General features: G+C 45.8%; 5 protein-coding genes across 8 annotated transcripts; all 5 read left to right on the top strand.

The window, feature by feature from the left end:
- Positions 1-65: 65 nt before the first annotated feature.
- Positions 66-3,949, top strand: LOC118512815 (ADP-ribosylation factor GTPase-activating protein 2). The gene is made up of 7 exons (XM_036057780.1): positions 66-527; positions 679-870; positions 951-1,082; positions 1,304-1,474; positions 1,623-2,391; positions 2,467-2,781; positions 2,854-3,949. The coding sequence occupies exons 1-7, from the start codon at positions 450-452 to the stop codon at positions 3,003-3,005; spliced, it is 1,809 nt and encodes a 602-aa protein (XP_035913673.1). The 5' UTR covers positions 66-449; the 3' UTR covers positions 3,006-3,949.
- Positions 3,950-5,610: 1,661 nt separating this feature from the next.
- Positions 5,611-11,125, top strand: LOC118512817 (ATP-dependent RNA helicase glh-2-like). Of its 2 annotated transcripts, none has more exons than XM_036057789.1 (6): positions 5,611-5,806; positions 8,490-8,537; positions 8,620-8,676; positions 8,748-8,810; positions 8,908-10,463; positions 10,575-11,125. In XM_036057789.1, the coding sequence occupies exons 1-5, from the start codon at positions 5,673-5,675 to the stop codon at positions 9,236-9,238; spliced, it is 633 nt and encodes a 210-aa protein (XP_035913682.1). In that variant the 5' UTR covers positions 5,611-5,672; the 3' UTR covers positions 9,239-10,463; positions 10,575-11,125. The 2 variants fall into 2 exon arrangements, with proteins under 2 accessions (XP_035913682.1, XP_035913681.1); XM_036057788.1 differs by lacking the exon at positions 5,611-5,806 and adding an exon at positions 6,632-6,985.
- Positions 11,126-12,423: 1,298 nt separating this feature from the next.
- Positions 12,424-15,902, top strand: LOC118512818. Its single transcript, XM_036057790.1, has 4 exons — positions 12,424-13,069; positions 14,727-14,898; positions 15,388-15,580; positions 15,650-15,902. Exons 1-4 carry the CDS (start codon positions 12,997-12,999, stop codon positions 15,791-15,793), a joined length of 582 nt encoding a protein of 193 aa, XP_035913683.1. The 5' UTR covers positions 12,424-12,996; the 3' UTR covers positions 15,794-15,902.
- A 3,396-nt stretch (positions 15,903-19,298) lies between these two features.
- Positions 19,299-20,699, top strand: LOC118512813. 3 transcript variants are annotated; one of them, XM_036057770.1, is made up of 3 exons: positions 19,299-19,576; positions 19,651-19,836; positions 19,965-20,699. In XM_036057770.1, the coding sequence occupies exons 1-3, from the start codon at positions 19,492-19,494 to the stop codon at positions 20,513-20,515; spliced, it is 822 nt and encodes a 273-aa protein (XP_035913663.1). In that variant the 5' UTR covers positions 19,299-19,491; the 3' UTR covers positions 20,516-20,699. The 3 variants fall into 3 exon arrangements, with proteins under 3 accessions (XP_035913663.1, XP_035913662.1, XP_035913661.1); XM_036057769.1 differs by having other exon boundaries at positions 19,950-20,699; XM_036057768.1 differs by having other exon boundaries at positions 19,947-20,699.
- Positions 20,700-24,799: 4,100 nt separating this feature from the next.
- LOC118512811 (RNA polymerase II degradation factor 1-like) lies at positions 24,800-27,197 on the top strand. The gene is made up of 4 exons (XM_036057763.1): positions 24,800-24,955; positions 25,081-25,161; positions 25,353-25,814; positions 25,887-27,197. Exons 1-4 carry the CDS (start codon positions 24,865-24,867, stop codon positions 25,970-25,972), a joined length of 720 nt encoding a protein of 239 aa, XP_035913656.1. The 5' UTR covers positions 24,800-24,864; the 3' UTR covers positions 25,973-27,197.
- Positions 27,198-27,278: the final 81 nt, after the last annotated feature.

Here is a 27,278-nt window from a genome sequence, read left to right as displayed (position 1 = left end):
TGAAAAATAAATGCGTTCACCTCTCCTTTAGCAACCTTGGTCCAGTACGCACGAGCTGTCACCAACGTTGCAACGTCAGAGCGTGTCACGTCAAAAGAGTGGAAAAAACGGAAAAAAGGAAAGAAAGTGCTGATTATATTGCTCCACCAAAAGCAACGGTCCCAATAAAACACCATTAATTTCCGCTTTGCCAGCTGGAAATTGATTGGGCAGTAACGTGCACAGTGTTGACGTTGCGTTCCCCATCCCGATTGTTGTAAAATTCATACGCTAAAGTGTTGTTTTCCACGCGCATCGATAGTCGGTGATTGGGGCTGGAATTTCCCACTCTTCGGAACAGCGAATCGCTTCCCAAACCTTCCACCCACCACCCCCGGTTCGTGACAAAGGCTACGTGTTGTTGGGAAGATTGAAAATTAGCTAGTTGGGCTCAAGATTATCGCACCGAAATGGCTGGTGGAAGTTCACCCTCGAAGGAGGACATCGATGCCATTTTCCATCGGTTACGATCACAGGCAACGAACAAGGTAAGCGTGCGACGACGGGTGACCATTGTCACCGTCGCACCCCACCCCCCTTTCACAAACACATGACGTGTTGATGGGGGAAGGGCGAATAGAGCGTGTCCTTCGATGCGGTCCTTAAACCACCACTCACTTCTTCCCACCACAACCACAGAGCTGTTTCGACTGTGGAGCGAAAAATCCCACCTGGTCCTCGGTAACGTACGGCGTGTTTATCTGCATCGATTGTTCCGCGGTGCATCGGAATTTGGGCGTGCATCTGACGTTCGTACGTTCCACCAATCTGGACACGAACTGGACCTGGCTGCAGATCCGCCAGATGCAGGTCGGAGGCAATGCCAACGCGGTACGTCACGGCGCGCCATCGCAACGGAATGGATAATTCAATTAACAGCTCTTTTTTGTTGTTGCTGTTGTTCTTTGTAGGCACAATTCTTTCGCCAGCATAACTGCAACACCACCGATGCGCAACAGAAGTACAACTCACGGGCTGCCCAGCTGTATAAGGATAAGCTGCTAAACAAAGCGCAACAGTCACTACAGCTGTACGGAACGACGGTGAGCATAGATAACACGGCGCGCTCGCGCGCGCTTGTGTGTGTGTGTGTGTGTGTGGGCATGTGTGGCGGTGTCTTTGCCACGTGTGGTTTCAATGGCAAAATAGCTGCTTTTTAGCGCACCTTACTTAGGGACACCAACAAAACCTAAACACAAAACTTATGGTCCGCTTAAATTGGCATTTTCATTTTCGCTTTCCGTCATCAACCCGTACACAACAGCTCCACATTGACCATGTGCAAGACCTGAACACTGCCAGCGAGAAGAAGGAGCTAGACTTTTTTGCCGATTGTGAGAACTTTGACAGTGACGCGACCGTCACGACGCCACAGACGGGTAAGGACGAGCGTAACAACAATCCCCGGCCGAAGATCGATCCCGAGCAGGAGAACGTAAGTAAAGACGACGGTTTTTTTTGTTCCGTTGCTGCTTGCACGTGGATTTCCTATGTCTGTGTGTGTGTGTTTTGGTCTCTTATCTGGGACCTTTAACTAACGTAAAATCATAAAAATATAATACCTTGCTTTTTTCCTTTCTTAGATTCCGAAACTGGCTTCCCTTAGCGCCACGCTGGACCCATCGGCAGGGCCCCGGGTCGACTTTCTCACCTCCGAAGTACCGACCGAACCGGTCAAATCAACGATCGGTGTGCGCAAGATACAGCCGAAAAAGGGCGGGCTGGGCGCAAAAAAGGGTGGTCTCGGTGCAACCCGTGTCAAAACGAACTTTGCCGAAATAGAGGAACGTGCCAATATGGCCGACAAGCTGAAGCTTGCACCAGCGCCCGAGAAGATCGTCACCGAGGAGGAGAAAGCCGAAACGCTGGCCAGCGTGCGGCTCGCCTACCAGGACCTATCGATCAAGCAGCACAAGGAGGAGGAAAAGCTGAAAGCGATCGATCCCAACAAGGCGAAACAGATCGAACGGCTCGGGATGGGCTTCGGAAGGGCGTCCGGCGTTTCACACTCCGCCCTGACCGACATGAAAACGCTCACGCAGGAGGAAACGACACGCAGCGGTACCTCCGTTAGCAAAGCGTACGATCGCGATGATTCCTCTAGCGGCGGTGGCGGAAGCGGTGGTGGCGGTGGCGGAGGAAGCAGCAGCGGTAACGGTGGAAACGATTTTTTCGACGACTATTCCATAATTTACGGGTTTTCCGGCAGCGGCAAGGGTGCCGATATGAGCGAAGCGACACAGATGGGCTTCGATACGCTCGAACCGATCGACAGCAAGCGTCCGACGGTGAAGACGATGTTTTCGCCGGCCGGTGGTAGCCTGAAGGGAGGCGCTAGTAGCAGTATTAGTGGTAAGAGGGACGACGCACTCGGCTCCTCTTTTCTTCTTAATCACTCTCATAACCCCTCTCTCTCTCTCTCTCCAGATCAACCAACTTACAGCCGTGGTGGAGGAGGCAGCAGCAGTAATAACAGCCACAGCAGCAGCAGCAGCAGCAGCAATCGAAGAAACGCTAGCAATCAGCCCCAGCCGGTCGATAATAGTGATGTGGCGCAGAAAAAGTTCGGCTCCGCCAAGGGCATCTCGTCCGATCAGTTCTTCGGCGATGAGCAGTCGAGCTACGAGCGGTCGGCGAACCTTTCCAAATTCCAGGGCTCGACCAGCATCTCGTCCGCCGACTATTTCGGCCACGGTTCATCATCATCGATGGGTTCTTCCGGTGGTGGTGGTGGTAGACCTGGTAGGATTCCAACTCATATTCACCACTTTCTTGTCGTGTTTCTAACCTAATTTGCTTGATCTTTTTCTCAAGGAGGATCACGCGGTCCCGCACTGCAGTACAACGGGCCCGACCTGGAGGACGTTAGGGAAAGTGTACGGCAAGGCGTCACGAAGGTGGCCGGCCGGCTCAGCTCACTCGCCAGCGATGTGATGAACTCGATTCAGGATAAATACGGTTACTAAGCAGCGCAAAGGAAACGACGGACCAGCGGAACAATCGGCCGGCTTATGTTTTGATGTTGTGTTGGTACAGTTATGGTTGTTTTTAGCGTATGTTTTAAGTTTAATGTTGTATGTACTGTACGAAAGTGTGTCGCTTATGGAAATACAGCTGTTGAAACGCTTCCCGACCACACCACCTGTAAAGCTCGTCGGCATCTGCTCACTCGAGCGTCGGTTTAAGCTTCCGTCTATTATTCTTTATGTTGTGCATACAATTTGTGCCTTGTGTTTTTATCTATTTTACACTATATTTTCTTCTTAACATTAAAACAAAGACGGCTTAAAAGGAAACTTCTCACGATAGCGCCTTATAGAGAAAATGGCGCGCACTCCCAATGCTATAGAGGACAGTAGGGTTATAATGTTTAGCAATGATTATATAGCCGACACACACACATAAGGAAACAAAAGGAAGCCAGGTACGCAAGTTTAGCATTAGCGGAAGTAGAGAAGAATAAATAGAATTACACCTTTAACGTCCTGAACTCTGTACTGTGGCTTTCTGCTCGGTGAAGCCATTCGAAGGCGCTCTGCTCCGCGAAGAAAACGGGCGGGTTAGCAGATAAGAAACCTTTTTTCTCCCCGCCGTTCCTGTATTCATCCTTCCCTAGCTGGGGAATTTACCGAAAAGACGAGAGCAAGCGCAAGCAAAAAACCTGAACCATGGATTTCCCAGGTTCAGTTCGGAATTCGATTCGAGGTGCGGAGCGCGAATCGGAGGAAAGGGTGGCAAAGGAAGGATTTATGTACAGTGCTTCAAATGGAAACTCGGACACCTCGGAGGTTGGAATTTGAACAATTTCGATTGAACAATCGCAACGTGTCCCGTTCCCCATTTTGGAGCACTGTAGTTGTTAAAATTGAAATAAAATAACCGAACCCGATCCGTGTGAACGCATGTTAAACGTTGTTTGTACGCCTTTTTGTAAAGTTTCGCAGCATCGAACATCGAACGCATTAGCATTTGTAAACCTCTCATACACACGGAAGGCAATTCGGAGCCGTTTTGCGACTGTTGATAATATGAATAAAGGCTCTACTCTGTACCGCACCGCTCTGGGTAAACAGGTTATTGGAATAGGAAAATGGAAACCGAATTTTTTGGACCGATTTCGAACGGTTGGATATTCCGAATGGAATTTGGGCAGATGTGCGAAAGTGTTGGAGCTTCTTCTCTTGCCTTGTTATCTCTGGGATGGGATGGATGGATGATTTCATTACCATCTCATTTGGGGGCTTTAAGGTAGTGAAACCCCCCACTATGTCTGGTAAGGTGCAGGGACAGGAATCGCACTGTGTATGTTTTTAAGCGGATTAAAATTTTATCTAACCACGTGTGTGTTGGTGTGAGTGAAAAAAGTCCATCACTTCCCTTTTTCGCACTAACGTTCGCAGTGATCGTGAACAGCCCAAGGATGCAAACTAAATGTGTGTGTATTCATTATTTAATAAAACACATTAATCCATTCGATTAATGGTTACGCTTCACGCTCGATCCATACAGTGAGGGACAAAACAGTAGGGCCAAACCTTTCCCTTACTTAATTTTGTAAATTATGTTGAAGAGCTTTTATATTTTTAATGCAACCTTATTGGCGTGTCGAAGGCTTTTTGCAGTCCAAAGTATTCGAGACCGATACTTGGATCCTGCGAGGAGACGAAACCCTATGCAAATTTATGGCACTCGAACGCCTTCGTATTTTGGCCTTATTTCTTCCGGATTTGCTCAGAGCAGGAAGTTTTTGCAAAGGGACTCATTATTGCTGGATAAAGACACGGTGAAATTTCGGACTAATTTGCGGATGGTTCGAATCCCGTCCAATGAAAATATGACGATGGGGTTCGAATTTATTGCCACTGTATGTGATTGTTTCGCTCCATTTATACCTTTTGGCGCTCGTTACGCCACCTACCGGAAACGCGCGGTACTATCGAGCTAGTTGTGTCAAATTAATTGGACAGACCCCTTGAATTCTTTAATTATTAGCATTAATTTGAATTTCTTCATTGAAAGGGCTTTGGTTAGCAATACGGCCAGGCCGTTCTTTATGAATAAAAAAAAAGGACTTTGGTGCATAGTTCGAAGACCCCAACTCCCTGCTTAGGGATATCAGGCGTAAGAAAGGGGTTTCTTGAACGATCAAAGTTAAGAGCCCATTGTTGAGCGCCTAATAAATCAGATTGAGAGAACGTCGCATCTTGGAAGGTTTATATGAAGCATATAACCGATGTGATCTTAATGTTTTGACTCACACTGTCCAAATGCTTCATAAATAAATCCAACATGGCATGAACGATCCGTCGGACGCGTTCGTGCGTATCCTATCGCTGGAAAGTCCAGGGAACCAGGTAATGCGTTCCAGCCACTCGTCACGTGTACTCCATTATGACCATCGGAGGATCTGCAATGTCGCTGCCTAACTGAGATTCCATTTTGGGACAGCGAAAAAAAAAACCACACACGCCAAACCGGTATCCGGAATGCTGTGAAATATTCTAATATTTTGGTCGAACGAAAAACGGGAATCCACCGAGGCGAAAGGGTAGTGATAAAGTGTCGTTCGCTTTATAATCCAGCGCTCAAGTATCGGTGTCTAGCAGGCCGGCGTTGGATACGGTCAGTCGAGGATGGAGCGCGTTACGAGCTGGAACATGAGTTTAACAGTGGCCATCCTGTGCACTGCCTGGTCGCTAGTGTTGGCAAACATTTCGCCCCTCTTACTGCCAAGCTCACCGTTACAGCAGAACCGTCTGTCGCGAATGTAAGTTTGCTACTACTGTGTGGGCTGTTCAACTTTTCCAGTGAGTTTTCAGTGAGGTTATGGCGGATGGCGAGTGAGATTAGATTCGGATGGCGTGTGAGACTAGTGACGAGCAGCGGTTGTTCACTCTTAAAGTGTTAAAACTAGTTCGCATAGGTGTTAATTATAATATTTCACTATAATTAGTGACTGCAAATCCAGCAGCAGTTATTAAGAGATTAAAGTGTGTGTTTTTGGAAGGGTAATGGCCGCCGTATAAAGAGAGATTCAAACAAGGACAAGAGTGGGTAATAAAAATGTCTTGCACACTCATAATAAACAATTTATTGTTTTAAGCACAATAGCAACAATCGAACAATTGGCCTTCGATAAACCTCGACCACCACCAAAACACGAACAAGATATGTTAATGAGTGAACGAACGATCGAAAACGTAACGATCTATTTAAAAAAAAATGAATTGACTAACACGTGTTTGCGCTTCCGGAAATACTCGTTTGCGCGGCGATGCGCCCTCACACACTCACACTGGCAACGCGGTTGCCAAGCAACGTGCAAACCGTAGCTATATCGTGCCATCTCGCCACGTGCTTGTTTCTGCATGAATGGCAACCGAATATCGCATTCGAACGGTGTCATGCATGCGCAGGAAAAAACAAACTGTTTTCATTCAACATACGGGCCACGTTTATTGAATGATTTGTCGATCCGCAATCCGCAATCGACCCCGAGCTCCCTCGTTTTAGGTCGAATGGCAGGATAAAATGGCGTTAGGATTTTTTTATCTACTTCCAACCCCGGCTTAGCGCTGCTCCGCTTGAACTGTTTTGCACGTCAAATAAACATTAATTAGTGGAGGTTCGTCAGTGTGTGTGTGTGTGTGATTTGAAAAATGGGAAGCCGTTAGGGAAGTACGCTGCCAGTCAGGAAAACCTGAATTGCCAACGCGTACGTTGGCCCTCACCATTTGCTCATCCCGCAAGACCCGGTGTAGTTGCAGTCGCGAATCGGAACGCTCAGGATGAGGACGCTCTACACGATCTACTTCCTGCTGGCCGCATCGTTCTTTGCGGGCGTTGTGATCGCGGGCGTGTTGCAGATCAGCAAGGACCAGCAGCTGCTGCGGACGGTGCCCGAGGCGGCGGTTCGCAGCAAACGGCAGCTGTTGCCAGCTCTCGGGTAGGGGTTTTTGTAGCGAAGGTGGCTCAAAGTGTGAAACGGGAGCGAGCGATGGATGGTTTAAGTGATTACAGTTAATTGTAGTGTGTTATGGCGCGCTTGTGGGGGTTGTTGTTTGTGATTGAAGGCAGTGTGATGAGTAATGCTAGTGCGTGATGCAAACACACGGCGTTTTGCTACAAATTCCGGGGATGAATACTTACGGGTCAAAACTAAACTGTCGTCCTTGAAGCCTAGTACGCATCGAGGCACATCGACTAAAATGAATCGTTCTCCAGTAATTGTATACTGCAACGATCGAAGCAAGTGTTAATCGGATGATTCCAAGTCCCAAGAGGTTTTTGATAGTCTGCTGCGATATTGTGAAGGATAATGACTTGTGCGTGCCCGAGTGGTACCATGGAAGTTAGTTGGCGCCTGAGACATGGTTGTACTAAAAATGGGGTTCCGCAATTAGGATATTGACTTTCGATAGAGAATAATCGATAATAATCATTGGTGGGACAAGATGTTTGGAGGCCTCGAGTGGAATGGCAGTTGAGGTCCCTCTAATTGTGATATAAGAGGGAAACAACAGGATTTCCCTCATCGTAGAGGCCCCCCTGTACGTCGAGGCCCCGAGCGGCCGCTCCTTCCGCTCCTAGCTAGATCAACCACTGATATTAATTCTATTGGACGCTGCTGGTGTTAAGTTGGAAGGCTCTTCTGGTGCTTTGAATTGTGCGTGAATTTCTGCTGCTCACATATGATCAGCTCGAACTTTGGATCCTGATCTTCTTCAGGATATTCTTCCCCGTATGGACGGACGCTCTGTTCCATAGGCCGTAGTTCCGAAATGAACTTCTGTTCTTCAGCAGATTCTGGTTAATTCTATGATCTTAAAAGATTGTGGGGTTATCAAGGGCTTGCCTTCTATCGATGATAATGCTTTCTCTCTATTAAAGGTCCTATTAGCCATGGCTAGCAGACAGAAAGGCTCAAATTCTCCGTTCAGTCTTGTTAGCTGCTAAGGAACGGAATGATTGCTTGTATAATCCCTTGCAGCTATTTTTTTAATTTAATTATTAATTTGTACATATTATACGATACGAATATCTATTAAAATTCATTTTTTTTTTACTGCGGAAAGAATAACCAACTGTTCAAGCTTATCCAAAGTTACTCGAGAGTTGAATACTACGCACCTGCTGGGAATCTACCAGTGGCGCCATCTGTCGGAAAACTCTTGAAGCTTTATTGCAGACCTAATTCCAAATTTACTTTACTACCAGACGAACCCGTTACTGTTGTACTTTTTTTTTATTTACTTAGTTTATTAAAACCCCCAAAGTTATTTAAACCTTTGCTCAAGGTTTCATTTATTAGTACAAGGAATGGTTATTAATAAAAATAGTGGTTGTAGCAGTAAAGCAATTTTAATAATACCTTATCAGTAAAAAAGCCAACTCAACAATTAAAATTGTGGTTTGTTAATAATAAAATGTGTATTTATATTTATTTCCAGTGGCTTCCCAAGCAACATCCCAAGATTCGGTTTCAATCCACAGCCGAGGTAAGTACAAATGCGATGCTGTACAAAATCCCTTTCTCATCTATTTCTTTTACTAATGTTGTATCTGCCCTCTGCTTTACAGCGTACTCAGTGGCTCTGCCGCAAGTGCCAGTGCAAATGCGAATACGCTAGGTTTTAAGTAAGTATGCAAGTTTTTGAATTTGAGAATCAAAATCAATACTCACCCCCAATTCCCATGCTTACTTACAGTGGCCTCAACAGTGGCCTGTCCGGTTCGAATGCTGCCTCAAACGCACTCAGTCAAAACGTTGGGTAAGCACTACATACACTCACCGGAAATTCCTTTAGTTTCCAATCCTATCAGCTATCCTATCTGATTGTTGGACCTTCCTTACTTTTTATTCCCCAGTGGTTTTGGATTTTCTGGCTCGAACGCCAACGCTAACGCCTTCAGCCAAGGCTTTGGACCTGGTGGATTCGGTTCGTCAGCGGCCAACGCTCAGGCCCAATCGTTCCAGAGCGATGGACCGCTAGGGTCGTTCGGTGCGTCCGCATCGAACGCAGCCAGCCAAGGGTTCAGTGCCGGACCGGGTGGACTGTCCGGGTCGGCCGGGTTCTCCGGCAGCCAAACGTACAACTTTCCGGGCCAGCGGAAGATTTCGCTGGCGTACTCGAACGGATTTTCCCTCGCCAACGGACAGCCGACCGGTTCGAACGGGTTCAGTATTACGCAGAGCTGAGAAAGCTGCTAAAACGTCACACAAAAACAGTTCACATTGATAAGCTAGCTATTAGTAAGAGAAGAAAGGAGGGCGTCTATTTATTCCAACAAATTACTTTCTACAAAAGCTAAACCGACTCATTAGCTTGGAGGTCGGCAGACCTTCATTTTTGCGCTCCCCGGTGGGAAACAAAACATGCAGAGGCATGCGTCGGTTTTGCATGTAGTGTGAGCTGCGCTTGTTTAGCGAGAATAAACACCAACAAACAAACAAACAAACATCGTCTTATCGCACTAAACTCACTGCTATTGTGGGGTTGAATCTGTGCTCAACCAATACAAGTAACCATTCGAATGCTGGAATAATATGATTTGAGGTTAGAACTACATTTGATCAATGCTTGTTGGCCTGGAAAAGATTCAATAGTTTTAAATAGTTTTTTGAACCTCCATATATGCTTTTTAGTACAGTTTTTAGTACAACTTTAGGAAGGCTTTCCATGCTTGATGTTATAAATTCATTATTTCCTCAAAGCTATCTACTTATATTAACAACACAGATAGTTGCAAGAAAAGCTCATTTTAACCCTTAAATTCTTTAAATTCCTCAAGAAAATACGCTCTCAAGGCAAGCCCTCGCCTCAACTTCAAACAGCCCCACTGCTGCTGCATTCGCAACCCGCCGATTCCTAGTATTGGTGCTGCACAAGCTAGCGGATTATGTTGCCCGCGTCCGTTTGCTCAACGGTTTAACCCCACTGCAAGTCATCTGGACTTAATCTGTAACTCCCACCCAGCCGTTCGAGCGCAAAATGCGCCGCAATCCCTCCAAGCATAAGATCAGCCAAGGGGTCAGACTCGCGCCAGCTACTTGCTCATGCACCGCACGCAACCGTTAGCGCTGGGTGGTTGTTTAGTTACCCGCGAGCTGCTGCTACTATTGCAGCTTCACAATTCCACAGTTTCCGATCGGTAATTAGTCCCGCTGGGCGCGTTAGTTTTTCGAACCAACTCAAGATGGCCAATCCCCTAAACCGTTCCGGATGGACAGTGATGTGTGTTGTGGTGCTTCTAGTCGGGTACGTTCTTTCGCTACCGATTGAAGATGCTGCGAAGGAGCAGGAAAAACCACTCGGTGGATTAGCCGACGGTGGTAGCGTACACGAGGAAGTCGTCGTCGGTGCATCGCTGTACGTGCGCAAGAAGCCTGCCACCTCGTTGCGGCGACAGGAGCGCGAAATACGGTCAGTTGCCAGCAGTTCGAAATGCCTTTCCCGTGTTGCGTAATTAACAGTGATTTTGCATCCATTCTCTTCCCTCGGTTCCTACATCAAAAACAAACACGCGCGCAACAGGCACGATGATCACGTAACGCATCACCGCGCTTCACACACGAACGGGCTGGATTCGGCCGGGAAAGGGCAACCGTACATGGGCAAACATCACGACAAAGTGCTGACCAAATGGAAGAACAGCAGCCCGAAAGTGGAACACACCAAGAAGCAGTAAATGGAAAGTGTCCAGGGGCCAGTTTTTCGGTTGACGAAAATCAATCATTCCGAGCTGTAGCTCACGCCGTCGAACAAAAATCAATCAGCTCATATATTAGTGCAAAAAATATGAGTCGGTTCCCAGCCGGTTCCCAGGAGGGTTTAATCGCGCTCGGTTTGGCGTGTGATGTGACGTACGAGCCTGGTCAAGGTGGATGATCCGATTAGGTGACCGATCGAGTTGCTTTTCAGATCGCACCGCCCTGAGCGAGTGACGAGGCACGAGAAGCAGGCAGAAAATATTAATATGTAAATTACGTACGGCTGTAGAATTTAGGAGAAGTCAAGATATGTGAGGCTCGCTTGTGAACATTGCTGTGCTCTAAATGTTTGAATAAAATGTTAATCCAAATTAATGCGGTGGGTTTCTAGAACAGATAAGGTTACGATCAGTAGTATTGTTTGGAGCAGCATTTTCTGCGCAGTTTCTATGTATTGAAACAAAATTAAAAAAAAATCAAGTATGAAGGATGAATATTTGAAGACTTCGGACTTACCAGTACCTCAGGCTAGAGATCACACAGCCATCGTCAGTCTTTAGTCCACATATAACGCCTTGAGGAACTCTAGTCTTTCAGGAGCCATTGTTGGACTCAACTCGAACGACAATCTAGGAGAGGTTCTACCTGATTTCTTTTCTGTAATGTCCTTTGTATTGCTTCTTCTGAACTCCAGAATCTGGGGGTTCTTTTTGGGCTCTACTTGTACAAGAGTTTTGGCCATAACTTATTTTCTCCGTAGCTGAATAGTCGGATAGGCGCGGTTCGGTGGCAGAGGCGATTACGGCGTTCGTCTTCACAAGGCGGGACCGGTGATCAAATCTCATCCATACCGCCTGTCCGTACGCAGGACTGGCTATCCAGCTACGTGTAGGCGCTGAAAATGCCAGGCCGAGACCTTCAGAAGTTGTAGAGCCAAGGAAGAAAAGAAAGGGATACTGATGTCCCTTAGCTTTGGGAGGTTGGTTATCATCAATTATCAAAATTTACAGCCAAAACAATTGCAAGATTGCAAGTAGCTCCTAAGCAGTAAGCAGTACAAAATGCATTGCAGGTTTGTCTAAGAACATCGGAACTATCCTCGATTATCCTCAATATTTCACAAAAAATTATCAAAAAACCGGCAAAGTCCCTCAAATCCTCGTAGTTTAACTTCCCTACTGCCTCACGGTAAAGGCGTATAATTGGAGCGAAAGCCGTTTCGTTGCTATACCACCTCGCTCGCTGGTGCACGGTACTTCTGCAGCAGCCATCGACACATGTGCAACAACCGAATAGTTGTTCGGTATGCAAAGAAACCAGTTCTGATGGTCTTTCGGTGCGTGGCTTTAAAAACTACGCGCTCTTGCCGTGCGGTTGGAACTGTGCAAAGGGAATTCCCCTTACCCGGGCGGTCTAGCGATACGATCTACGAAGCGTCTGATGAACTGCAGCTGTATATTGCCATCGGCTAGCGAGACTGCTCGATTCCCTGCTTACAAACCTGCTGCCAGACTGCTCGAACCGTGATAACGATCGTGGGGGGGAATAACTCAAACCGCTTCAGCGCGTTCTTCTAGCGTGATGTTTGCTGATAATCTTACCATGTGTGTAAGAGTCACAGATCACAATCCCCGGGGAGGGAACGATAGGGGCCTTCCCGCGACACCCAGCAAGTTCATCGAATTCTACCGATTAGCGCGTTCTATTACCGGATTGGCAGCTTTCTAGGTTGAGAGCTATAAGAGCGAATCGAAAGCCGATTGTGCGTATTAGCGGTCCCGTTTTAGGGATCCGGTCTCTCGCTGCCATTGTCCGGACGTCATCACCTCAAAAACCAGCAAACACACGTCTTTGCTGTGCCCAAACCAGCATGGGGACAAGGAAAAACCCGACTTTAAAAGCTCCCCTGCCCCACCTGACGATCATCTTCCCATTCCATTATCAGTCGATCCCCTCCCATTGCAGACGATCGACGCGTCTTGCAAAGTAAACAAAACAAACAACATAACAAAACAACCCAATCGACACAGTGCACAGTGAGTGATCGGTCTGCACAGCGGTGGTCAACATTATCGAAACCGAGACCGAACGAGATCCGAAGGCCGGCAAGCATCACAGCATCTTCGAACGGTCGAACGGTCCAGGTACGCAGATGAGCCCGGACGCAGAGTCAGAGTGCTTCGAACGTTTCGTGTGACCGGTAGTGTTCTTGTACGGGGCAGTGTAAACGAATCGACTTGGTGAGGATGAACCGATTTGCTGGAGTGATCGTACTGGCGGCGCTGGTTCTCGGTGCCCTGGCGCAGAACGATGGTCGAGGTAAGGTTGTTGGAGGAGATTAAGGGTGGTTTTAGGCGCTCTTGGTTGATAATCAGCAGGATGATGAGCAGTGTTTGGAGTAGAAGAAACACAACCGAGGTTAAAGATCGTTTCGGGGTAAAAAAGTGTTGAACTTGTTTGAAGGTCTTTGGAGTTGAAGATCAGGAGCCATGTTTGATAGTAAATTTCATTTAATTGTAAGGACTTGTAATGTATCATTGGCAGACTTTGTTAGGAAAAATTATCATAAAATTTGCTTTTTATTTTAAACTTTTAAATTAATAAACATCAGTAGAAAACATTGGTGTCTAGACTAGACAAAAACAACTAGAAAAAGAGTCCTGAATGTCTGAGACATCGGTAAAAAGTGTTGCTAATATAATTAATCTACGAATATAACTTGATTTTAGTATTAGTTCCCTAAATGAAAATCAAAGGGCAATTAGGTTAGTTTGGGACAAAGGGTTTCTTTATAGGTCTCCAGGAACGGTCCAGTCTTCTCACGAGAGGACCGAAGTTCAAATCGCATCCGGACCGTTCCCTCGTAGTGAGGACTGACTATCCAACTGCTTGGCATCAATTAAGTCCAATAAGCCAGAAATGGCAGACGTGACCATCAGGGGTCGTTAGGCCAAGAAGAGAGAGAATATTTGGGCCTCTTTGCAGATTTTGGGCTTAGGAGAGCCTCTATCTTGCGATGGCCATTTTTAAGGATAAGGGATCTTCAAAAATCTTAAACCGAGCGTTCTGTAATGTCCTCATTATTATATACCTTGACATAAATTTAGTAAACAGTAAAATACTGCCACGGAAAACCCCTCCACTGATCTTACTGCGCGTACTTCTCACCACCCTCGAGACAAGCATCCTTCAAGCGGTCCACCGCGTGTCGCTAAGGTCACTTCATTAGTCGTGACCTTACCTCGTCGTTTGAAACCGTCGTCTCCCTACCACACCGATTAGTGGCCTCGGCCGTTGTCTCGCAAACACATATACATATTTTCGGACACCACACGGGACCCTAACGCCCGAACGAATGACCCTAACATAAACCGGAAATACTGGTTTGTGCCGGGACAGACAAATGGCAAAAAAAAAACAACAAAAGTAAAACAAACAACCACCAATGTTGGCGTCCGTTTCGTCTCGGGTTTGTGTCCCATCGGCCAACAGGAAAACGGAGAATAAATACGCAACACGGATCTTCCAGTCAGTATCTCCAAACGGGCCAGGTTTCGTGGCGGGGGATGAGAGAACTGGTTTTTTATTATCATTTCGCATCACCAAAAATGGTGAACGGATTTTGTATGTTTATATGGGATGGCGAAAATAAAACTTTTCGAGTGCAAAATAAACGGGCGATCCTTTGCGAATCGGTGTGAGAAAGTCAACCACTTTCGATTCGCTGCGGAATTGAATGCCCAATGGAACGGTTTGCTGCGCAGTTTCAACAAAAGCCGGAATTTTTAAGAGAACTCAAACGGTATCGGTAAACGGAATCGGTAAACAAAGGCGAATCATGTCTGCAAACGATGTCGTAATCAGCAGTCATGTTTGCCTGAAGACATCTGTTAACATTAACTATAATTACCTTATCAGTCGACAGATACACCACTCTCGTTAATGACATCACCTTCCTACAACTACCCTTTTCCAGATGCTACCGCAATCCGCGATCGGGCCGGCAATGGGTACGAGGTCCTGGTCGAGTCGTCCCTGCATGTGCGAAAGGCAAACCCGGCCGTACGACGCAACGTGCGCAGCGTGCTAGATCTTCTCGTGCCACCAGCACCGGAAGCGGTGCTCGTGCGCCAAAAACGCCAGTTCGGGTGAGTATACAGTTTTGATTCTTATCTCACACCAGCACCACCTTCGCGAGCTGCTTGACCTTGAGAGGCGGGTTGCGAAGTTGCGTATTCTGCAGTCCGATCTCGTACGGCATCTTAACGGCCGTTTTGGATGCGACGGGTGGATTGTGTGCTGGTGCAGTACAGTGCTTGCCGGAATGGGATGTCAGGAGTAAGATCTTCCAGCGACAATGAGTTTCTAGACGTTCCTGGAGTAGACTAAAGATAGAAGGAAGTTGAGGTAGAGAGTTGTATTGTATCAGTAGGAATTACTTACCAAATCTTGTCCCCACGTCGCCAAGCACTGTAGCAATCTAGAGTCTAACGCCAAAGTTGGAAGATACAGCCAAATTCGATCCACGTACGGTGCCGTGTGCTGTCTGAGGACACCCATCCAGATTAACGATCACCGACCGTACCAACCGCCTAATGTATGTAGCACCTCGTTTATCTGTTTATTGCTCTTCATAGTGGATTCGGTGCCTCCAGCTCGAACGCTAACGCTAACGCCTTCAACCAACAGTTTGGCCCGAATGGATTTGGGGCTAGTGCCGCTAATGCCGGCGCTCAATCGTTCTACAACCAGGGACCGGGCGGTGGTTTCGGTGCATCGGCTGCCAACTCTGCCTCGCAAGGTTTCCAGGCCGGTCCCGGTGGATTCTCGGTAAGATATTGGGAAGAGAGCTTCCAAGGGCATCACCTACAACTAACTTTGAACCTGCTGTTTTCGTAGGGCTCCGCTGGACAGTCCGGTAGCCAGAGCTACAAGCTCCCGGGCGATCGGGACATCAACCTCTCGTACAGTGGTGGATTCTCCGTTGCCAACGGCCAGCCAAGCGTATCGCAGGGCAGCTCCATCAGCTTCTCCAAGAAGTAACCACCTCCACCGGCAATGACTTTTTATAGCGAATAAGTAAACTTGTGTGTGTGGACATTCGGGAATGTCCCAGCCCGAAAATAAAGCGTTTTGTGTTTTGTACCAGGTTTGTGGTGAAGTGTCCCCCATTCAACGTTCGACCTATTTTAGGAATTACCGATAAAAATGGCTTTTTTATCAATTTAGATGCATTCGCCGCTCATTAAGAACCGCGCTCTCCGCTCACACCGGGCGGCGCCATTCATGGCAAAAGCGGAGATTTCGCCCAGAAGACAAACACCATATACGTCGATTGGATTTGTCTTTATCCGTCCCAGAAAAAAAGGGGAAGAAAACGGGATGGCAACGGGGCATGGCGCACGGAATTAATATTCCGGCGTCGTTTTGTGCCAAAGCCGGACTTACGCCTAGTGCCGATTGACGTTTTGCTCGACAAGCTCGGGACCAGCTGGCAGATGGGCGGCTCGCTATTTTGCATAATCGAACCCGGTTTCTTCTCGAGGTTCTTCTCCCACCGTTTCCTGGCCGTTGGTCATTGAGAATTTTGCTGTATCAACCGTTTACGCTTTTGCCTGTGTCGATCTTCGGAATCGGTGTCGCGCGTATTGGAATAAATAATCGGCAAAGAAATGGACGATGTGACGTCCTCGTGCTAGGGCCCCTTAGGACCATGGACCATCAACGGTTAAGGGTAACTCCCTTTACGCGTGATTCATGGCCGAGTGATTCATCGTCACGAGCGACAGGGTGTTTGCCTACGGTTGGCTGAGACGCAGTCGCCTTTCTGCACAACATAATTTATTCGTTGACATTCATCAATCAGCGGACGAGTGTGTTTGGCGGATGGGTCGGTTCACAGCAACAGCTCCCGGATGGAGAGTTAGAATGATCGCTAGAGCGAAAAGATGGGCAATAAAAACTACCGAAAGGGGATTGAGAATTCTGATTGAATTTTTTTATGTGCAGTGACTTATTTCTGAACAAAAAAGGGAGTACTCCACAAAATAGATGTGTAAAAAAAAATCCCCAAAACAAAAATCAGACCGCATGCATGCGCCATGTGCGAATCTGCATCGAGGTTGGTCGCGATCGGTTGCCGTGATCCATATAAAGTGACCACTTGGGGACATGTGCCGAATTTACGCCTGTTCGCACGTTCTAAATTGGGGTTTTGCTTTTGTGGAGCATCCTAGCCCAAAAAGGGGTTTGATCGATTTGCTTTGACAGTTGTTTGATCTCATTTTTGCTGTAACTGCTTTCCCATGACCTTTGCAAATGTTTGAAAAATTGAGGTTTGATGGGTGAAGAAACCATCTTAATAGCAGCTGAAAATACAATTTGTAAGTTCTTCAAGGTAAGAGAGATTGTTTTGTAGTAAAATCTGTCGAAAAAATACCAAAAAAACGCTGAAAAATAATATAGTTGTGTTTTGAGCCTGATAGTATGCAAAACAGTGTATCATTTATCGCATCTACCGGGCAATATGTAGCTGTTTTGATGACAATACGGCCAGGCCGTTCTTTTAGTATGAAACAAAATATACACAGCTGTTTTGATGCTTCTTAATCCATATCTGTCGGGTTCAAAAACGACCTTTAATGGAGAGGAAATTCAAAACTTATTGCATACCTTTAGGCGTCACTAATACCAAATTTTGATGGACCGTTTGGCAGGCCGATTTGAGGCACTCTGATTTATTTGTCAATTATTTCTGTTTATAATACTGTTTAACCTGTTTTAGTACTAATTTTTAAATTGTTTCCGATTTACAACTCCAATTTTAATTCCGTACTGTAGAGAATAAAAAAACACATATTGCATACTTTTAGGCGCGTGGTACAAAGACACTAGACCCGTGGTAAACCGTTTTCTCAATTCAATTTATTTTCTCTTTCATGTACAATAGTTCAAAGGTCTCGTAAACTATCTTTGAACCATAAAACCGGCGCTATCTGCCTTGCCCGATCCTCTAACTGTACACGAACTCTCAAGAAAAGTGCACACGTCCGGACACTTTGCTTCCTGTTCGGCATGCAAATAAACACCAGAGCACACAAACATAAAGTTACAGATTTATGTTCATAGTTGAGCACTTTTTCCCATGATTGAAACGCAGTCGGCACGGAGTGCCGTGCGAATTTCACGCCGAATATCCGTTTCCATCCGTCATTTATCGTTCCGTTTTTTGCACAACCGTCACTCGATCAAAAAAGTAGCAAAACGCACTAACCCAACGGCACGCCTGTTCTGTATTCTACACCTTTCCCCGTTGCTGTGCGGCGGCGTTTGATCGTGCCACCAGTTTCCTCGGTACGGTAGCTGAGTTTTGCCTCCGTACACATAAAACCACCGTTGAGCATGAGCAACGACGAGTGGTGTGTAATAAAATCGCATAAATTGTTGTAAAAAGTTTTACGATGCTTCAGATCGAGGTTTTGAGGAGGAGTCGGGATACCATTCGACAGCCAGGTCCTGCAGGTGACTCTCGCCATCTGTGTTGATCAACCTGCGATGGCTCTGCTAGCTCCGGGAGCGTTAAGCGTATAATTTACGCTTTTTATTTATGTTTTATTACCAGCACATCATGAATCTTATTTCAATGAAGCAATTAAGTTAAATTGGTGACAGCACCCGAGAGTCGCACGTGATAATTTTAGAAGTTCTCCCCATTCCTGGGCTCTCCTGGAGCTCCTGGAGGACAAATGTTAGCCAAAAATTATCATACAATGCCCCGTTTCGGTAGTGGAATGCGCATCCGGAATCGATCGATCGATTCGCTCTACTGAGGCAGCCTTCGGAGGGGCCCCGGGGGAGGGGGGCAAACAATTGGTCCTAGGAATCGTGATTCTGTGATCGCACAGATGGTACCACCGGGCGACAGATGTCACGAAACTGATTGACATCCATTTCGCTTGTCCAATTTGCCTGATGTGCGATCGAATTCAGCGAAATATGCTCGTCATATCGGGTATTGGCTGGGCGACGAGACAACCATGCACAATGAACTTTATTTTTAGACTATCGAAGCCGAAGAATTAGAAGAGAGCCCCCGAGAGAGAGAGAGAGAGAGCGAACTTGCCGCTTGATGCAACATGCTGCAGTTCCTATGTGCCAGTTGCCTCTACTAAGCTAAGAAGCTTTGCCCTTCCAAGACCTTCCAAAGCATCTGCCCCATATAGATCAGTCCCGGCTACCTGCCACTTCCCTACAGCACTGCCAGCAACAACAAAAAAAGTTGCACCAGCTCCGTGTTTAAAATTTATTCTAAAATCTAATAAAATCAATAGCCGTCCATACGAAATGAAGACGCACAGCAGACGGCGACTGCGACTTCTTCGGACGGTGGAAGGGAAGCCCGGGGAGGGGGGGGGGAGGAGAGGCTCGAGAACGAAGGGTACGTGCAAGGCAATAATACCCATACCCATGGGCTGCATACCAACGAGGCCAGTTAAAGAACCACTCCGGCCAATCCGTACCGGGACCGCGTATAAAAGGCGTTGATCCCGGCCGTGATGGTTATCAGTCGGTGTTGGGAGATCAGGTTCGGTGGCCACGGAGATTTTTGTCACGCCCGGTCGGTACGACCCTGTTGCCCTGTCGAACGAGCATAAAAATCTGCCAAAATCTTAAGCAAAGTGAGCAAAGTGTTGGTGCGAAAAACCGTGTGAACCGTGTGAACGTGCATACATTTAGGCGCAATGTCTTATTCGACCGTAGTGTTGGCGTTGGTGTGCTGTGCCGTTGGGCTGAGTGTAGCTTACCCATACCCTTACCCACAGAATGGTGCGTGTTGCTTGCAGCAAATGTCTCGTCGATGCATTTCACCCTAATTCTTCGCTCTCTCGCACACTCTGCAGCGTTCATGTACTACCGCAATGCGTACCCCATGATGACTTACCCGCAGCTGCAGCAGAGCGCCATGTACCAGCACGCCATCTACCAGAACCAACGGCTCCGCAACTATCATCGCCGATCGGCCACCAGTGGTGTGGCGGCATTCGCCTCGGGCGACAACATTGCCACCGGGACGCAAATCGTTAAAGGTAAGCATGGAACATCGTTTCGGTCATTTCGCAACCAGTGTGCGGTCGGTGAGCACGAATGGGATGCTAGATGTTCGGTTTTTTGTTTTTCGTTCTGCGTTTATTAACAGCTGACTGCCGACCCGCAGATCCTGCCGTTGCTGCCTTCCCGTCGGTACAGTCGTTTGCCGATGCATATCCGGCCGAAGCTGTGCCCGAGAACGAAATTCCCTTCAGCGATGAGGGCGCACTGGATCAGGATTCGAACGTTGGAACTGAGCTCGATTTTCCGCTCGAGAATGAGGAACCGCTGGAAGACATTCCGGCCAGTGTACCGCTCGCCGTACCCACCACGGTGACGGATAAGCGTAAGAAGAAGGTTACCGTGCAGCTCGATTCGGCGTCCGCTGAGGATGATCAGGAAGACGAGGAGGTTAGCTTTGGTACGCGCCGTGGCAGTGGGAGTCGCCCGAGTGCCGGTGGATCCGGTGGCCCGATGTTCCCGGTAACGTTCGGAAGCACCAACGGGGGTGCGATCGCCATTGCCAACAGTTACAGCACGGGCAAGGGTGGATCGGCTACCAGCCATGCGACGGCGTACGGTAGCCCTGCGTCCGTGCCTGAGGAGCGTCGACGGGCTGTTGTTTTGCAACAGCAACGTAACAACCGTCCGGCGAAACTGCGAACGATCAAATATTAAGACTATGTAATATCCAAACCCTCTTCCCCTCCCCCCCTCCGGTCGAAACCAGCGGAAGTGTGTGTATTGTGCCTGAGTGTTGGTTTAATTTATTCCTAGCTGTTCGCTGTTTGTCGACGTTGGAGCGATAAATCGAGCGCGTGCATGTGACTGGTTCAATAAATTTGTGTTTTATCTAATGAAACAAATGGATGTTTGGTTTGTTCCTAAAAGCTATGATGTGATTGAGTTTTTAGTATATTTATTAGTACATAGTATCAAAAAAGTAGAATTGGTTTTTGACTCTTCGAGTCAGTCAGGATTGAGAGCAAACTAATTACTTTACACCGAAAGGCAGGCAGTACAATACTCCTTCTTTATTGCCTTTAAATGTATGCTTTAGCCGGAATATTTTCTTAGCATCTTTGGTAAATTTTTGCTTTATGTTTATAATATTTTATGAACAGAACCTATTTGATGATTTGATGGAACAGAACATATTTGATGATGGACGGAACAGAATGTAGGTTTTGTTTCTGAATGGCCTACAGTTTCACGTTGAGACTACTTGTTGTGTATCAATATGTCTAATAAGCCAGAAATGGCAGGTAGGACCTAAGAGGTCGTAAGGCCAAAAAGAGAGAGAGATAGAGAGAAGATTAACGCTAGGAAAAACCTATGATAAATTCTAAATTCTTCCCAAATCTTCCTAAGTCTTCAGTTTGTCTTAACGACCTTCTAGACCATGGCGAACATAGTTTGTATTACCCGAATTATTTATATCACCTTATATGATCTGTACTAAGGACAATACGAGAGGACCATTTATTATTAGATAAATAAATTTAAAAGTAGTAAAGGTTCTTAAAAATCTACAAAAGTAGTAGCATAAAAAATAAATTTTGTAATCCTTTGAGCATTTGTGCCTTGAACAAGCGCCTAGAGGTATGCAATACGTTTTTACATGAGTTCAAGGGCTTCCTTGTTGATAAAACACATTGAAAAATGTATTTCCTTATTTCATTCTTGGCACAACCCGATTGGAATCTTCATCAGGAAATCGAATAGTTTTATTAAAAAATATTAAAGTATCAATCAATCATTCAACTTCCTTCATGAAAAATTACATTCCAGATTTGTTATGAATACTACAAAAATCTAATGAGCCGCACACTTCTATCGCACACGGTGATACTAAAGAGAAGACAAAAAACACCTGATTACTCCGAGTGCAGTGAAGCAGAAGATAGATTCTTCAATTTATAGCACCTCACTCTGACATTGATATAATATGCAAATGTATAGCTATAGAGAGGACAGCTCTGCCGCAAGTGAAAGCATCAGTATTAGCATTAAGAATGGTGTTGTTTTGTTGTGGTCGTATCTTTTTCCTCCCTAATGATGCAGAACAGTCCAGTCCATTAAATAAATAACAATTCTGTTCCGGTACGACACGTTAATCTGTTAGGACTAAGATCATAAATTATAATTTTCTTCCTTGTTTGAAAGGATTTTAAATAATAGTTAAGCATAACTCTGCGACAAAAATAACACAATTATTATATAAACAGGTGCTTCTCCCCTACCACCAAACAATTTTCAACCAATTTTTAAACAACACACAATTAGTTAACTTTCACGAATTTATTAATGTTTGATGTGCGTATCTGTGCCCGGGCCCACGAAAAAAAAAAAGGTCAAATCTCACTCTCGATATGTTAATCTGTTATGCTAAATACCGTCCAGCGGATCGGAAGCATCTCATCCTTTCCTTGGATCATGTTGTGCTTGCAGAAACCTTCCCTAACACTACATCCCATGTCGGAGGACCGCCGAATCGCATAGAGCGGACCGGTTTTTTTGCATCACATCACGGAAGATGCTACAAGTTGGTCTCTGCCGATCATCCCCAACGGTTTTTGCTTTTTCGGGCAGAAGATACGTAGAAAGTGCAGCGATCCGTTTCGGCGAGCTTTAGTCTGGAGCGGACTTTCTTCGGGTCAGGACTACCAGGGTGAGCAATATTTGTGCCATGTACTTCAAGCGGATCAAAGTGTTTTGGTGTTTGGGTGTGATTAGTTCCGTGCTTAGTGCGGTTCACTGCGTCGGACGAGAAAATGGTGATTATTGTGTGCGATTTTTCGGTTATAGGAAAATAATTTGATTTTTTTTGACAATTTTTTTTTAAAAAAACCAGTAGAATTGGAGCTTGGTGTAGGAGAAGCACGCTTGATTCCCGCGCCAGTTAGACCAACCTATGGCAATGGTGGTGAGTGTGCATAATAGATAAGGATTGTTAAGCTAATGATTACAGTGATTTTATTTCTTTAAAAATTGTCACAGCTCATTCAAATGCGTTTAAAAAAGGACCAATAGTTGATGGAGCGAATGAGCGACAATTTTTGATCCCTCAAGAAGTACATTCCAGAAGTGTACTTCAGCGTCGTCAACAACCACCGTTTAATCAGCCTATACTAAATGGAAACAATCAGTTTACCGGGGACCTAGATTATCAGCAGCGACTTCTACAACAACAGCTACAACAACAACAGCATCACCAACAGCAGCTACTACAACAACACCAACTGCTGCAACAAGAGCAAATGCAACTGCAGGAGCAAATTCATCTACACCACCAGCGGCTTATCGAGAACCAGGTTCGGCAACAGCTCCTAGCCCAGCATGCCGCACAACACCAACAGCAGCAGCAGCAACAACAGCTAAGCATTGACCAAAGTCTGATCGATCAGCAAAATGAGCAACAAGCCCAGCAGGAAGCCAGGCTCCGTCAGCAAGCCGAACAGGAACGAAAACTATACCTGCAGAAGAAACGGCGCGAGCAGGAACGTCTACGACGGTTCCCTCCCACGATCGTGAAACAGCAACGGATAAGGCGCGAAAAGCTTAGACCGCAAAAACCACGTGCACCAGCACAACCAGGGCAAGGATTTGTGAATCAGCAGCAACCCTATTTCGGAAACAATCCACCAGCCCCACAGGATCAATTGATCGGTTCCTCCTCACAGCAACAGCTGAATTATGTACATCAGCAGCAAGCACTTGGCAATGGTTTTCTACAGCAGCAGCAGCTAGCACAGCACGAACAGCGTCATCCAAAGGTGGTTCGGCCAGAAAAGTTTCGAAAACCGCGGCTAGTGAAGTTGGTCCGAATTCCAAAGCAGCGCACGAAACGGCAGCGGCTGGTTAGGGAGCTTGTCTGAGCTTGACGTGAGCCGCGTGACAGATACTTTCTTGACAATCACGAGAATAGTAGAAGGTTTACTAACGGGTAGGTGTTGTTGTGCCACTAGCAGCCAAATTGTTAATTATTTTTTAAAGACAAATAAAAAAATCCCCACCAAAAATATTAAAAAAAATAAACAAGAATTTCGGATTTTGTACTAAAAAGAGTTGAGTGTATGGCAGCACTGACAGCACTGACAGCATACAATCACTTGACATTTCATGGAGCTTGCCTGTTTTTCAAGTTTAAAGCGCTGAGTTGAATTCTGACACTTTTTTTTCAACATTAATGAGCATTCCTTATTCATTACAAAGCCCAACGTTGTCTGGCAGTAGTCTGGCTTCTTTTGATAACGTTCTGCTGTATTGTGCGGTCTGCGTCATTAGCATTCAGAGTTTCTAAGAACAATCGTTTTTGTAACATTTTCTTACTCTTGTATCTATCGCAACGGTTGAAACACTTTCCGACACACACATATTCTAGTTTAAACCGGAATTTACATTCTTCTCACCTTACAGGTTATCGGGTTTGAATAATTTTGCACCAGTAAGGTCTCGAGCAGCTCAAAGTTTGCGGATTCGTTTAAAAAATTGCTAAACAGGTTCCAGCGATAGCGGCACCTCCGCCTATCAATATAGTTCTGTTAGTTCGGCAAACTCATCTTGAGCTTGGGAGCTCGGCCGCTCGGAGTCTTCAAAGGTCGGTGGATGCGGTGGATGAACGGCATAGTTTAAGAAGAATGAATTTCGGATAAGAATGATCCCAAAAACTCAAAGCTCAAAAAAGCGTGAGACAGACACTCTCACTCCCAAACACATTCGCGGTGCAACTGTTCCCCAAAGTCGATTTTATTTTTCTCCTCAGACTAGAATTAGATTTCCGGAAGATGCAAATGTTGTTCGGAGGTCCGATCGAAATTGTTTGCCAAGCCACTCTGAACCCCAGCATTGGTTTAGCACAAGGAGGGACTGAAGATCTTCCCAACTGTAAAATCTGAAAGCTAAAACCGGTTTATCTTCTCAAAAAATGTTAATTCTTCACCAAAAGTTTCGCAGAATTGAGAAACGGCCGTAGCTAGATGTAGTGTTAGTAGCGTGTAGTCGTGTTCGGGAAACGGTGGCACACGATGAAGCTGCTGACGGGCGTTGGGCTGCTCGTGGTAGGGCTCGTGGGTAGTGCACTGTTCGGTGGTAGTCACTGTGCGCCTCAGCAACAAGGTAACGCATGGAGGGAATGTGGAAAGGGACGAGTGTTAGATGTGCAGTGAATTGGAGCACTGTTTAGTGTATTGTGTATTGTGTTTGTATTTTTTTATGTTATCTGCATCCTGTACCGATTGGAGGCCAAAATCCTAAATCGAACTTTCTCGTGGGTGAACAATCGTCCGGTCGGGTTGGTACGGTGGAAATCAACAGCAATTCTGGTAAGTTGAGTTGAGAAGAGTTTTGTTCTAATATGGGTAGAGTGAGCTAGCTTGGGATTGTGATGTGATCGTTTGGCAGGTGATTTCATACTTTTAGGCGCTGTCAACTTATTTAATCGTATATCTCTATGAAAACCGTACTCGTTACCCGTCGATTATTACTACATTTGATAAAACTTTTCACCATTTAGCTTTCAACGCAAGGACAACATCGAACGCTGTTATGAACCAACCACAAGTACAATCCCGACCGAAACTGGTAACGATACAGCAACCTCGCCCAGCGCCTCAATTTGTGCCTCAAGTTGTATCGAACCCGGTACAAAGGGTGCAATCGGTTCCCGTGCAGCAACAACAGTCACAGTACGAGCGTGAGCTAGCCCAGTACCGGCAGGCACTGATCGCTTACCAGCAGCAGATGGCCACTCCACAGCCCCAAATACAGACCCGCTTCTACCAGCCGGAACAGTACATGGAGCCACAGCCATACCAACCTTATCAGCCTTATCAACCACAACCATTGCAACCACGACCATACGCTCCACAACCATACGCACCGCAGCCAGTCTACCAGCCCTACTCACCCTACTCGCAACCCGGCAGCTGGTACAGTATGCCGTTTGGAGTGTCCGCTCGTCCATCGTCAAGCTCAAGTACGTATTGGTTTAGAGTGACTCTCGAGAGTAGTTTCATCAACAACAAATAATCTTATGTTACCCTTTCAGGTCTGTTTGGTGGTCTTACGGATGGTTTCCGCAGCCTTACGAGTGGGTTCGGACTCGGTGGGATAGGTTTGGGAATTTTAGGCTGAATTGCGAAACTCTCCAATGTTGTAGCCTAGTTTTATTAAAGCGAGATACAAGCGACAAACACCAATGCTATACGTAAAAGAACATTAAACGTATACCTGTGTTTAAAATCACGTATGATCAAGTTGATTTTGTTTTTTATTTACATTGTTCATAGTCATCAAAACGAGTCAAAATGTGATTTTTTTTTTTGCTGTTATTGTTGTTGATAGTATTCATTTTCTTTCGCTCGATCAGCTGACACGCACGTTCGCACAGACGGCAACAGTGACCTTTCTGCTAGGTGTGAACATGAGGCGTCTCTCGCTTATTCGTTGGTAGTGATCGCCGATAAATCATTTGGCAACATTCATAATCAAATCCTTGAATGGGATGATGATTCACTGATTTTTTTGATAATTGATTGGAAGTATAAAATTTGAAAATAGGCAAAATGTTTTAAGAGAAGAAATTCTGTTTTTCGGGTTCATCGCTTCCTTCACATAGTGCAGGCGTTGAAGTCTTTTGTACCGGACGAGGCTCATGCTATAGTTTTTACTGCATTTAAGGACGAGAACGGTTCTTTTTTGTATTATTTTTGTAAAATAAGGTGCAAATAGTTTTGTTTTATAATAAATTTGAATTAAGTATGACGATCACCGTTACCGTTTTTAAAAAGAAAAATGTACTTGAACCTATAAGGACTTATAGGGTAAGAGAATTTAGGGCATGATTTGCTGTGGTACAAATAGTTTTCAGAGTTCATTTAAATGCTCAATCTTTGTTGATTGCTAGTCAATCAGCTTTTACTTGATTCTTTTATTTTATTTTTTTCGATTTATAGTTGAACCCGTCACTAGCTCCTCTGCCACAATCTATTCTTGCATGTTAAAACCCAATTTCGTTATACAAAGCTAGAAAAAAATAGTAAAATTATCTACAACACGAGTCACGCGATCGATAGGAATTATTAGAAAAAAGTATTAAATGGAGCATAACCTCGAAACGAATAATAGATACGGGCAGCGGTACTTTCGCTACAACTGACGACACTTCTGCCACACACACATACACATACACAAGAAAAAACTAAACGAAGTGAAGGTCAAACCATTTTACAACAACTGGCATTGGAGTGGTCAGTGATCCTTCTCCTTCCTCTGCTTGTTTGTGGTTGGAATTTCAGCCTTTTAGCCCAAGGCACCAGAAAAAAACTTCATTCAAAAATCATAAAAGGTTCGTTTCCTACCGCATCGTCACGTTGAAGTCATTTGATTGAGCCAACCCCCTGAGTTGGCCTACATTCAAAGGGCGTAACGCAATCCGGGC

The sequence above is a fragment of the Anopheles stephensi genome, chromosome 3 (genome assembly GCF_013141755.1).
Source record: "Anopheles stephensi strain Indian chromosome 3, UCI_ANSTEP_V1.0, whole genome shotgun sequence".
Classification (NCBI taxonomy): domain Eukaryota; kingdom Metazoa; phylum Arthropoda; class Insecta; order Diptera; family Culicidae; genus Anopheles; species Anopheles stephensi.
This window is presented reverse-complemented; position numbering and strand designations above follow the sequence as displayed.